Source organism: Aspergillus saccharolyticus, assembly GCF_003184585.1.
Source record: "Aspergillus saccharolyticus JOP 1030-1 unplaced genomic scaffold BP01scaffold_45, whole genome shotgun sequence".
Taxonomy (NCBI): Eukaryota; Fungi; Ascomycota; class Eurotiomycetes; order Eurotiales; family Aspergillaceae; genus Aspergillus; species Aspergillus saccharolyticus.
In genome coordinates this window covers 1-13,060 of record NW_020290655.1, presented here as the reverse complement: position 1 = coordinate 13,060, position 13,060 = coordinate 1, and the positions used below count along the sequence as shown (strand labels likewise).

General features: G+C 54.1%; 3 protein-coding genes across 3 annotated transcripts; 2 read left to right on the top strand and 1 right to left on the bottom strand.

The window, feature by feature from the left end:
* Window positions 1-1,615: 1,615 nt before the first annotated feature.
* On the top strand, window positions 1,616-2,527 carry BP01DRAFT_305429 (endonuclease/exonuclease/phosphatase family protein; the record flags this gene model as incomplete). Its single annotated transcript, XM_025572193.1, has 1 exon — window positions 1,616-2,527. The coding sequence occupies one exon, from the start codon at window positions 1,616-1,618 to the stop codon at window positions 2,525-2,527; it is 912 nt and encodes a 303-aa protein (XP_025427537.1).
* Window positions 2,528-4,236: 1,709 nt separating this feature from the next.
* Window positions 4,237-6,654, top strand: BP01DRAFT_368881 (SNF5-domain-containing protein; the record flags this gene model as incomplete). The annotated part of the gene is made up of 2 exons (XM_025576521.1): window positions 4,237-6,189; window positions 6,304-6,654. 2 exons carry the CDS (start codon window positions 4,237-4,239, stop codon window positions 6,652-6,654), a joined length of 2,304 nt encoding a protein of 767 aa, XP_025427536.1.
* Window positions 6,655-7,964: 1,310 nt separating this feature from the next.
* BP01DRAFT_360206 (sister chromatid cohesion factor PDS5) lies at window positions 7,965-13,048 on the bottom strand. The gene is made up of 3 exons (XM_025575865.1): window positions 12,687-13,048; window positions 10,873-12,552; window positions 7,965-10,816 (listed from the first exon to the last, which is right to left on the bottom strand). Exons 1-3 carry the CDS (start codon window positions 13,041-13,043, stop codon window positions 8,279-8,281), a joined length of 4,575 nt encoding a protein of 1,524 aa, XP_025427535.1. The 5' UTR covers window positions 13,044-13,048; the 3' UTR covers window positions 7,965-8,278.
* Window positions 13,049-13,060: the final 12 nt, after the last annotated feature.

The following is a 13,060-nucleotide window of genomic DNA, read 5'->3' as shown; positions in this document are numbered from 1 at the left end:
CTGCTGCCTACAATCGCAGAAACGGACTCCCACAGAAATCCCTCACCAGAGTTAGTTGACCGCTTGAAAAAGAAATCCGTGTTGAACACGCTCGCTCGCTCGAGCCATTCCTCAGGATCATAGGTGCAGCTGCACCACCATTTTTCCATGCAAGCTCGTGGATTACCAGCAAGCCAGACATACGTGTCCGAATATTCGCTTGGCCATCTACGCCTTCGACCCACGCGAGGGAGCACTGGTTGTCGCGTGCCTGCAAGGGCTCGCTTCGGAACTTTGCTTCTCGTCGGCTGTTTCACCCTGATCTTAAAACCCAGTTCTCGATTCCTTCGTCTGTGGTGGTGGCACAGCAATGCCAAGTGCACTATGCGCGTCGCTGACACGAATCAAGCGGTCTCTCTCTCTCTTTGTTCGCATTGCTCATTCACGATGTAGATGACTATACGAATAACCTTTGTTCTCACTGATCATTTTTCGAGAAGCTAGGAAAGCCACCCTCCCCCGGCCTCCCGAGCATCGTGTTGCGGAACCCGAGTCTACGGAGCTGCTACTCTGAGGCGTAGGACAGGTATCGAGAGCGAACAAAGCATGGACACAGCGCATCGCATCGGTGAGTCGAACAGATAGTCGTGGCTATGCGGGGCTTCTTGGTCCCATGCACGGCAAGGCTACTTAAAAGCATCGAAGCCGTATCGCATGGCGTTGGAGAATCCGATGGGGGTTCATGACAGCAGCCTGGCACTTTTGTGGGGCACTCGTCTGGCACATATCCTAGTCCGACAACCCAACAGATAGATCCCTGGAAGCTCAACTAATCCTTTCATTGTGGCATTCATGTGTCGCAAATAGAAGCACCCCTCACTCCTGCAGGATTGCATTGTTGATACCACGAGAATAGCATACTATGCAGGTTGTTACATCGACATGACACACGTGGTTCCAGATCTTTCCTGGCCTGGGAAGGGCCAGGCGACTTTGAGCATTGACCGGTAGTCTACGGTCGTTGTGAATGTCTTATTTGACGCTTCAAATCGAAGTCTTCGGCTGGAGTAATTGTCTGTGCTTGCCAGTCGGTGCAGAGGATGAGAGGTGGTGGAACACTGCTTGCGTCACAGCCACACGGGAATGAGGACAAGGCTTAACCATATGAATTTCGTCCACCTCAGAGGTACACAGTAGAGGCTTGCAATCTGCATATTAGTCAGTTGGTGCTGAGAGCTTAAGACCGATTGTCGACTTGCATACTCCGAACAAGTATTTAGAACCACTAGTCGACGGCCTTGTGGATTGAGCCATGCACATCTCCGTGCAGCAGGACCTCGACTGATTTACCTACCGGACAATGCCTCGATGTCTATATGACCACAGACTGGCAGTGAGGAAGAATTGAGGTACCATGACTGCCTCAAGAGTGTGGATGTAACGTACAGACAATGAAAAGAGCAGCAGGCCCAATCACCGGATCCTCGGCAGTTGACCTCAGCTTTCTCCGCATTCTCCGCTTTGGAGTCTTCCCCTCTCCACATACTCAGGACTTCATTCAACGCCTAGACGCCAATTCTAACCCCAGTAAAACTGAAAATATTCTACAAACTTTGAGTACTCATCTGCACCCACGATGAAAGTAGCCGCAGAGCTCCCCCTACGTATTCTGACCCACAATATCCGGTATGCAACCTCGTCGCCCTTCGAGGGCGAGCGACCCTGGGCCGAGCGCAAGCAACTACTCCTCAACGAGCTACACTACAATACACGCCATCAGGACGCGTTCATCTGCCTACAAGAGGTTCTACACAACCAGCTGGTGGATATCCACACAGGACTAAACTCCTCTCCGCATCCCTCCTCCGCCAACCCGACCTGGGAGTACATCGGGGTCGGCAGAGACGATGGTCGCGAAGCAGGCGAGTATTCCCCGATCTTCTACCAACCCTCCGTCTGGCAGCTCCAGCACTGGGAGACCGTCTGGCTGTCCGAGACCCCGGACGTGCCCTCTAAGAGCTGGGACGCCGCCTCAATACGCATCGTCACCGTGGCTGTTTTCACCCATCGTGCGAGCAGCCGGATGGTGCTGGCACTAAACACCCATCTCGACGACCAGGGTTCCCGCTCCCGCTTCGAGGCCGCCCATATCATTCTGGCTAAGATTGAGGAGTATCGGACGAAAATATTGTCTGGGAGTAGCACCATCTCGGGTGTGTTTCTCGCAGGCGACTTCAACAGCCAGGAGCACCAGGAGGCCTATGCGGTGCTGACTGCGCCGGAGTCGCCGCTGGCCGATGCCGCCAAGTTGGTGACACCCACGGAACATTACGGCCACTCTTTCACGTGGACCGGGTTCGGCCATGAAGGCCAGGATCCCACGCGCATTGATTACATCCTGCTGGAGTCCGCGGCGGACAAGGTATTCAGCCATGGTCGCCAACCGTGGTTCATCGAGGGGTATGCCGTTCTGGACAACCGGTTCGAAGATGGGGTGTTCAACTCGGATCATCGGGCGGTGGTGGTTGATGTGCTCTTGGGAGAATAGTTAGGCAATAAACTTACTGTGGTACTTTGAAATTCACCACCGAGGAGTAAAGCGCTGTCCACGCCATACGGTAATACTCGGTATGGAATCGCAACAGCGGATCCACCGTTGAAGATCAATGACGCGCTAGCGGAAGACCGGCTTGCCGCTTTGGGGATAGACCTGTGTCACATGATAAGTTTCTTTAGGAATAGCGCGCGGAAGTGCATCGGTTACCGTACAGAACAGATGACGGTATTACTGCATCAATACAATAACAAGTGTAAGAAAGGTTGGGATCGGACCAGAAGACGAAGAAGCATGAAGAAGAGTTTGAATAGCTTCATAGAGGCCCTGTATGGATTTCTGAAGCCCTCAAGAGGTGTTTAAGCCCCTCTTGCGCTGACTGACTCTCACCCCTTGGCTCCCTGGACGACTTCTACTTACCCCCCGGGAGCCCGGCCAGAGGGTAGAGACTTGTAACGGCGGTTTCTTTGCTGGTTTTCCGCAGCCATTTGCCCTTCTGTGCTCTTCGCCGCTGTCTTTCTCTCACTCACTCTCTCTCTCTCTCTCTCTCTGTGTGTGCCTCTTCTTCTCTTCCTCTCTTTTTCTTTCTTCCTTTCCTCTTCCCGCCTTCAAATCGCGTCTTTATCTCTGATGGACTCGGCCATTTGCCGACATCCCCACCCTTCTACTTGGACAAATTACCATCAATTTATTGAGAGCTTGAATAGAAGCTATTATTCAGTGAATCATAAAGATAACTCGAAGCTTCGCGCCGCAGAACCGAAGCTACTGACACCAGCGGGAGCGGCGTCAGCTGATTAGCCTCCCTCCCTTCTCGCTCGCTCTCACTCACTGCTGCTCAAAGACCCAGACCCGGCACCGCAAGACCCATCATCCACTCTTGCTTGCCTTTCCAGCTCTGCCTATTGGAACCAGCTTCCCCTCCCAATTCCCGTCTCATCTGCTGCTGGTGGCACTGGCTTGGTATCACCGACCCTCATTCAATCCCATTCTCTTACCTGTGACTTGCTTGGTTAGTTGTATCTTTATCTTGATTCTCCGCGTGCCAACCCGTACCACCACCACCCTCCTCCACCTACCTACCTGTCTACCTACCTACCTACCTACCTACATTTTCTCCACCTTCTTCTTCTTCTCCTCCTCCTCCTCCTCCTCCTCCTCCTCCTCCTCTCTACCTTTCTTCTTCCCTTACCCTTCTGCTGGCAGGTATGTCAGCTCCTCCCCGCTTGTCGTTTACCTTTGCCGCTTCGCTCCGTCAGCTTCGCGCAGCCCTTCCTCCATAAGTTTGCGTGATGCTGCACGGCACCGGACCATAATAAGGAAGGCGACTCACGGGTGTTGGTCTTGCGACATGCTCTGCGAAGGGTCTTCACCCGCAATCTCTGGTGCGCCGTCGCGTCTTCATCGCGATGGCCTGCGATCTCATGGACCATTTGACTGACTTGGTTCACTTGCCAAATCCTAGTCCTTCCAAGGATGCTTTCGTAGTAGATCCGTGTCCCCTTCGCCTTTCATCGAATCGAACGTCTCGCTTGCAATTCCGTCGAGCCCTGCGCGAGCGATAGCGTGCCTTCCATTTCGATTCCATACTATTGTCACCAATGATGCCATCTCCCAATATATCACACACAGGACAATTGCCTTCCGATTCGCAATTTGACGATAGCTTCGGCGTGTCCAACATCAGCGGCGATTACCACAATATGGCTGCCTCAGATCCCTCAGGGCAAGGTATGGGAATTGATACTATCGCGGAGGGCAAACAGAATGCGAAAGCCGTCCTTGCAGCGTCGGGCGTTTCCCTTGCATCCAACGAATCAGGCCACGATGCGTCCAATGGCGACTCCTCGTTTAATTCCCAGCCAAACACTGCCAATGGTCGAAAACGATCGCGAGACGGTTCCGTCATACAGCCCCCACTATCCACAGAAAGCTTGCCTGTGCGCGTTCGCGAGACTCCGGCGGATAAAATCCTTCTTGAGGACTACGTCAACCGCGAATTCCACCATTCCGCATTGACCGCTTGGCAGAATCCCAGTCATGAACTTCTACAGCAGAAGCGCGCTGAGCGGGATTATTTCTTGGCAGTCCGGCGCGAAACCCATTTAAATCCCGCAGCGTTGTATGGCGTAGGCTATGAAGGTTTTGGAAATGCCCGTACAGATTTGCGCAATCAACATCCCCAATTGCTGTACCCAGCAAACCGTCGTCGTCCCGGAAATAGACGGACAAGAGAGCTCCGGGTCTCTCGGAAAGATTTGAAGGCACAGAACGAGCAAGTGGAGGACCTGGTGCCAATTCGTCTGGATATTGATTGGGAGAAGATCAAGATTCGAGACACTTTCACGTGGAATCTTCATGATCGTGTAGTCTCGCCGGAGCTTTTCGCCGAGAAACTCGTGGAAGACCTAGGTCTTCCTCTCGAAACCTCCGGTCCGCTGGTGCGCATGGTCACGCAGAGTATTCAGGAGCAGCTCTGCGATTATTACCCGCATATTTTCATGGAAGAAGATCCTCTTGACCCCCACTTGCCGTATAGTGCCTACAAGAACGATGAGATGCGCATCCTCGTGAAACTCAATATCACAATCGGCCAGCACACGTTAATCGATCAGTTCGAATGGGACATCAACGATCCCTCCAACTCTCCGGAAGTCTTTGCTGCACGCATGACGGACGACCTCTCTCTTTCCGGCGAATTCACTACTGCGATTGCGCATTCGATTCGCGAACAATCACAGCTCTTTGTCAAATCACTTTACATCCTCTCTCACCCGTTTGATGGCCGTCCTATTGACGACCCGGACCTCAAAACGGCCTTCCTTCCATCCCCTCTTCCTTCTTCATTCAGACCATTCCAGGCCGCAAAGGAGTTTACACCATATCTGTACGAGCTGAATGAGGCTGAGCTGGAACGAACGGAGGTTTCGATCTCGCGAGACCAGCGCCGACAGAAACGGTCCGTCAACCGTCGTGGTGGACCGGCCTTACCAGATCTGAAGGATCGCCAACGAACTATTCGCACCATGATTGTTTCGACCGTCATTCCAAACTGCGCGGCCTCCATGGATGAAAGTAATGTGTTCAAACGATCCGGCTCGAGTCGGACTCGGCGTGCTGCTGTTGGCATGCGCGACGGAGCGGAGGAGTCCGAAGAGTCCGACAGTGACGAGTCCTCAATCGCAGCATCACCAGCGATCGGACCTCACTTAGCGCAGGGTACAGCGCGCACACGAGGCATGAGAGGAGCCGCCACTGCAGCACATGCCGCGCTCCGGGCGAGCCTGGGTCAATCCGCCACACCTGAGCCTCACAACGAGGCTAGAGCCGCATCACGCAGGCGTGAATATCGGGAAGAGAGTGTGGACGAACCGGAGAAGTTGATTGTGAAGCTGAGAATCTCAAAAGAGAAATTTAAGCAGTACCTTGTGCACGGCATCCAATCGAATGCAGGCCTCACGCCCACGGCACAACCGCCATCCCAGCAAGGTACTCCTCAAGTCCAGACTCCTACCCCGAATCCTATGGCTCCTCCTGTGCCTTCTCAACCTGAAGTTCGGATGCCCAGCGCTCCACCGCCGGCGACACGGCCAGTTCCTTCTCCGCAGGGTCGAGCAGGAGACACTCCCCATACCCCCCAGCAGGGAGCCACCGGGGTGAGTAGCCAACGATTTACATAATCCTCCTTACAGGCCTCGGCCGCAGTACCTTGCAGTCAGTTTAGGAGGAACCCCCTCAGGGCAACCACAGACTAACATGGTTTGACTTAGCCTCCGGCTCCCCAATGGCTTGTAACGGAACTGGTGCAGTTGAACCGCTTGCACGCCAATGACTCCTTCGAGGCTACGATGCGTTACACGGCGGTTGACACGGAAACCGGGCAGCCAGTCAGCAACGCCAGCGCCCAAGTCGGTGTAGGTCAGCGGGTGAAGTACCAATACCTCCCCCGCATCCGGTGCCACGACTGTCCCGGAAAGCTCTACAACCCCGGTCCCGGGATGACGGTCGACAACTTCAAAGTCCATCTCTCGAACGGCACGCACATCAAGAACGTGAACGAACGAGTGGCGCGGACGGCGGCGGAAGCAGCTGGGACGGCCGGTGGAGACACGTCTCTGTGACATGCCTTTGTGACATGCCTCTGTGAATAATGATGTGAATGATGGAAGGGAGCCGCACTCGGCTGCGATGGCCCCTTTGTGTATCTGTATAGTTATTCTACTCATCACCTACAATGAATGCATCGCGCATACTATACACGCTACTACTACTACCGCTACCTCTCTAGTTGATGTACATGACTTGCAGCGATAATTCGGGTGTTGAAAAAGGGTGTTTTATCATTCCATGTGCTCTCTAGACTCTACCATTGACTTGATGAGTACTGTGCTAATGACCATTAACTCCATAAACCGGTTCCCACTGTCTACTCCCATGAATTTAGTTACCATCGAATACTCCACAACTAAGCTACCACTATAAACCTACTATAGTCATCCACCTACTATAGTCATCCCTTCTATCATCTTGATATTTGTTGAACAGAATTTAAGCATGACATGAGGTCAATCAGATACAGCAGCTCGACTGTAATCAGTCAACTAAATGACTTTCTAGTGTTTCTGTAGTAAGTATTATCGCATGGGTGGGGTCTGGTTGTGAGTGCATTTCTTGAGCTGGCAGATGGTACCATGTATTCTTCGTCCGGCGGCTTCTTTGTCCGACTTGTCAGTATTAAGACCAGCTAGGTAAGAGAAGGGACAGCAGTGTTTGGTGTTTCCACTTCAATTTGCCTGTAGTTGAAGAGCAGAGGAAGGCAGGGAGGGAGGGAGGGAGGGAGGAAGAGGAAAGGGGGGATAGATACTGTGGGTGTCTTCGATGGGGCTTGTTTGGGGCTGGCTGCTTTGCTCATGCCCCGTTAAGTCAAGCAGGGCGCGGGAAGGATAAGCGCTGCTAGCACGTGTGCATGGATTTCTACACACTGGTTATGAAACTGTGCTGTGCTTGTCTTGCGGTGGAAAGCGGAGAGGAGAGATACAATAGATGTAATGTAACTGACTACTGTAGAAGGCCATGTGGATGGAAAGTGGACTACTCGTGTAGCAGTAGTAGAGCCAGCTACGTGCAGCGAGTATCGTGGTTGTCTCTTCTGTTTCTCAAGTTGGATCTACTAGAGTATACATATATCCAAAAAGACGATCAGCTTGATGGCACTGCGCATTACTACTAACCTGATCACGCCTACATGAAAAGTAAGAAAAATCGTGGGAGGAGTGCACCGAACAGCCACCCACACCACATCAGCAGAACATCAGCTACTACACCATACTATACTCCACTCCAGTCAACAGTACTAGGCAAAACCGTGACTTCCATCAGACGGAACGGAAAAATTGGTATAGTATGGAGGACAAATAAACAACGCTGGTCACTATACATGGGATTCTGATAGGAGTAGACATCAATCGCCGCACTCACATACACACCCTGCCCCCCTGACCCTGATTCCCTTCCCCAGGATTCACTGCCCGCCGCCGAGAGATATGAATAGATAGAGCAGGATAAAATAGACACATGAATAAAACATGAGATCGGGCTCGTCCCCTGCGAGAAGAAGTGTCCGTCCGAGCTTGCTCTCTCACTCTTCAACCCTTGAGATGGATAGTCCATGTCTGGCAACTAAATTGGCAACGTCTAGCTACTCAGCACAAATATGTTCTCATTATCATCGTCCCTTGATCATCGTCATCTCCGGGATGACCGCCGTGTGGCCAGAGTGGCGCTTCCCTTTCCCCGTGCCGCGCCTCGACCGCCCGTGGCTTTCTTCGGCGGCGAGATCGGGGGTGGCGATGATAATGGCGAGCTGAGGCTCGAGTCGGAAATCTCATCAAGGTCGTCTGTTGTTGGCCGTTTGTCTGACGCTTGGGGTTTCTGGTTTTCTTGGGCGGTCTCGTCCGCGTCGTCGACGTCGGCGGCCTCAGATAGCTCCTCGTTCTCCGACTCCTTCTCCTCCTCCTCTTCTTCTTCTTCTGCCTCTTCCTGGTCTTCCTCTTGAGCCTCTCCCTGATCCCAGTCATCCATCTCCAGATCATCCTCATCACTGTCTCGATCGGCGTAGCTGATCCTCCTCGAGGCTCCTCGGCTGCTACGTCTACGAGCAGCTGCAGCTGCAGCAGAACTGGCCTCGGCCGCACCCCCACCATCAGACGTCCACCCGTCCTCATCCTTTTTCTTCCGCCTCGGCGCCTTGGACGTCCCAGCCGAGCCCGAGGACTTGCGGGGAGGCCGCGCCGGCTTCTCTTTGCTCTCCTTCTTCGGCTTCTTGGCGGAGCCGGTATCGCCGCCCGCCTCGTTCGAGTCGGTCTTTCTCTTCTTCGCGGCGCCGTGAGAACCGCTCTTCGTCTTCATGACGGATCGGACGACACGGTCCAGCAGATCTTCGCCATCTTCGGGGAAGAAGTTCATATCTGCGACCTCTTGCGCTTCGCGATGGCTGCCCATTGGAGCGAAGATTGAGCTTGGCACGCCCATCTTGCCCGGGTAGGTCTGCAGGATGCTGGCGCCGCCGCCGCCTGCACCGCCGAACCGGCGCTGTTGAGCGTAGATATCGGCGAACCGACGGATGGTCGCTTGGGCGAGGTCCGAGAGCGTGTGAAGGCGCGTGCTGATTTCATCGGACTTAGTGATGCCGTCCCGTGTCTGCTTGACCCGCTGCGCGATGTGGAAGATCAGCGACAGGTTGTGTTCGTTGCCCACGGCTTGAAGGTAGAACAAGATGTAGCGTGCAAAGTCGGTCAACTCCTCAATCCGGGTGGAGTCGTCCATATCGGCAGGAGGATAATCGGGGTGGTAAGCAAGAAGAGAGAGAAGGCGCGAGAATAGAGACTCCATGACTGGTTGCTGGTCGCTTCGCTTGCCATTCATTTGCTGAGAGAAGAACGCTGCCCGCGAGCGAAGCCAGGTGAGAGTGCTCTCCTTCAGGCTAGCATGTGGCTCAAACGCCAGCAAGAAAGGTACTGTGTACCAACGGTAGCTCAGATGTGATTGTTGTACGAGCTTCTTTTTGAGCTGACTAATGAATCCACTCCGGACCTCGAGGACAGGGTCCTGTGCGACGAGCGCAATTGCATTGAAGTCTTTGGGCGTCAGCATTTGGTCGCAAAGCCCGTGGCTGGCACACAGTTTCAGCAGCGACCTGGCTGCGAGAAGACGCAGTCTAGGCTTCTGAGTGGCTGGGGTGTCTTTCTTGGTGGAAAGTTCCCCATCATTCATCACGAGTTTGTTCAAGGTGTCATACACAGGCTCGGCATGAGCACGGAAGTCGTCCGCATCATCCGAAGCATCCTTAGCGCGTAGACGATTGACAATGATCTTGAGAGCCCATTCTTTGGCAGCCGTCTCGTCATCTACAGAGTCCGACCACGAGTATCCAGCATTCGGTTGTGGTGACCGATTCGAGAGCAGCACCTGGTTGACTGAGATCGAGATGATGGCTTCACGCTCATCGTCCGCCTCCTTCGATGCCAACAGGTTGAGCTGGGACAAGGTGGCGAGCTTGGTAAGGAAGCGATCAGACCCGTAAGTCCAGTCTGAAACACACTTGTCAATTAGGTCCTTGGCGTACATCTCCTTCTTGTCGGCCACGGCCATCAGGATGGAAACAGCATGTTTGGCGGCCCTGGGCGAAGGGCTGTGGAGCGCATAGTTGACGAGGGCCTGGAAGAATTTCCGCTCCTTGGGCAGCTTAGAAGGCAACTTCTTCGCAAAGCCGGCGCATGCTTTGAGAATCTCCTCTGTCCCCGCGCTATCCTTCGTAGTGGCGCCCGGCGCCTGGGATTCAAGGTCTTTGCACATCTCCTGAACCTGCGCTTCCAGCACCTCGGGATTGCGAGAGGAGATTTCTCGCAACATCTCGTGAGCAGGGTTTGCCAATCCATTCTCGTCAGTCCTTGAAAGACTCATGACTGCCGGAATGTGGCTCCGGTTGAACACGAGTGAACTACTGCGATACAGTAAAGGGGTAAGGGTCTCGAGGAGTGGGGTATTGTTGGCACTCTGTATCCTCCTTGCGAGCTCTTTGATGGCCTTGATCACCGTCCGATAATCGCTGACCGCGGCCATGGCGAAGCGGATCAGCTGGTAGCCTCGTCGGTCATGCACTTTAGCAAACTTCCACAGATCCGCGGACGTCCTGGATGGATCAGGGAACGTCTTGGAAATTGTCTCAATGACTTTGCTTAACTGCGCTTGAATCCGGTCTTGATCCTTCTCCATCACCCCACCCTGGATTGAGAGCATCAGCATGCTATGCTAGATCTGCGACGTCAGGTGCCACTTACGTTGTAATCCTCACAGGCCTGCAAGTAGATGGTCATCGCTGTCCTCATGGAAATCTGACGGGCCTGCATCGCGAAGAAGACCTTCTTTGCCTTGTCGTCCATGCCCCTCAGGAGGGTCAGGATACGACGGGTGCGGACCTTGTCCACATCGACCTCAGCATCGGCGTCCTGTGCCTGGGATCCCTTCTGCTTCTGTGATTGCGTTGAGCTGCTGCGGGTTCCCTTTTGCTTCACAGGAGGATAATTGAGCGGCAGCAAGATTTCGAACAGAACACGGTCAATCAAGACGTGAATGTCCTGGTCATTGGTATAAAATGCGTCGAATATCTTGGACGGTCCATCCTTGAGCAGAGGGGCGACCACTTCATCGTCCCGCTCAATCTCGCCCGCTGCGACAGCCCAGATTCGGGCGAGGGTCTTCATTGCATGCTCCCGCACCTGCGGTTTGCGGTCTTTGACTCGCTCAGCAAGGACATACAACACTGAATCCGGAGTCGAAAAGCCCCCACTGACACCAAGCTTATTCACCACATACGGCAGGCCAAAGCTGCCGATCACATCCACGGCAGCTACACGGACTTTGTCATCGGCATCGCGAAGCATGGTCGCGACATTCTTGATGAGGCTCTGCTCCTCATTCTCGCTCAGCCCCGAACCACCAGCAGACGTAAGCAGAATCCGACCCACGACAGTGACCCAAGCCGCGCGGACCGAAGCCGACTTATCAAGCCGCCGGCTGAGAAAGCTTTCGTAGGTGGAGCTGTGCATCTGGGAGAATGGCTTTAAGGAGAATGGCGTCAGAAGAACGCTGGGCTGAGGAACGGTCTGAGCATACTCAGCCAGGGTCACAGGTGGATAGGCTGCAGGATCCATTGGCGGAGGCGGGGGTGGACCAGCAACCCCGATTCCCGCCGTCAGATCACCGATCGTCTGGGTGGCGAGCAAGCGCAAGGATAGAGACTCTGCAGATAATTCGGCCTCCAATTGGGGGATGACATTTTGCAAGACCTCCGGGCATGCTTTCCACAGCTCGCGGATCAGGCGATGTGCTTTGCTCAGCTCTTTGATATCCTCCCCTTCCTCATCCGAGTCATCGAGGTTTGGCCTTCGGTGGCCAGCCTTCGAGGACCCGTTTGTGCCGGGTGCAGTCGCCGAAGCGTCGATGATGACATTATTGAAATACTGGCTGATGTGGCTCGTCATCCTCTCCGGGCAAGCTTGGCAGATTGCCTTGGCCATGTTGTATGCGGGAGGGTAGTCCTTGAGTAGTAGCGTGCCCTGTTTGGCGTCGACCGGGGTATCGTCTTTTCTTCCTCTCTTGTTCGGCAACTCCATGGCGCGGGGATCGATGCGCAAAAATTGCGCGACGATGACATCCACAACATCGGGCGCCAGAACGGGCGTTTCGTCAATCACCGTTACGAGGAGGCGGGTCATATCGAATTCAACGTTCTTGGCGACTTCCTCCCCGGTGGAGTTCTTAGCGGATCCCGAGACGATGTCGAAGCAACTCGTGAACAACGGGATGATCAGGGTGTCTGGATGATCTATGTCGGTCATGAGCACAATGCTCTTGACTTCAGCGAGAGAATTCAGGACGTAAACATGCTGGGCATTGTAAGGATTGGACGGGTCCCCTAATGCGGGGATGATAGAGGTGACTATTGAAGTAAAGATGTCCTAAACGCATCCCAATGGGTAAGTTAGCATGCCGTCGTTGAGGACTCCGCATTCTCCATCCACACAAAGCCTCCAGAGTCTGCAATCGCATCCAAGCCGAGACCAATTTCAGAGTCGTAACAAGATCAGCGCACCTTCAGTTGGTTGGCGGTGAAAGGCGCGTCAGGAGCACATAGGCGCAAAACGTCGACGATGCAACAGGCGGTCCATGCCCTTACACCCTTGTCCTTGTGTCCCAGAAGATGCGCGGTGGCGAGCTCCTGCGACACCTTCTTGAGTGAATCAGTGTCAATTTCCTCCTGCTCGAGTTTGCGAAGCTCCTGCGCGAGAGTCTGCAATCGTTGAAGTAGGTCGGCCACGGGAATGGCGGATCGTCCCACGCGCCAGGAGAGCGGCTCATTGAACTTGAGACGGCGCAGACCACCGGAGATCTCTTCGTGGTCCACGACCTCCGTCGCGACGGAGGGACCTTGACGAGTGCGCGCGGGCATCGTGGACGAAGCGCGGG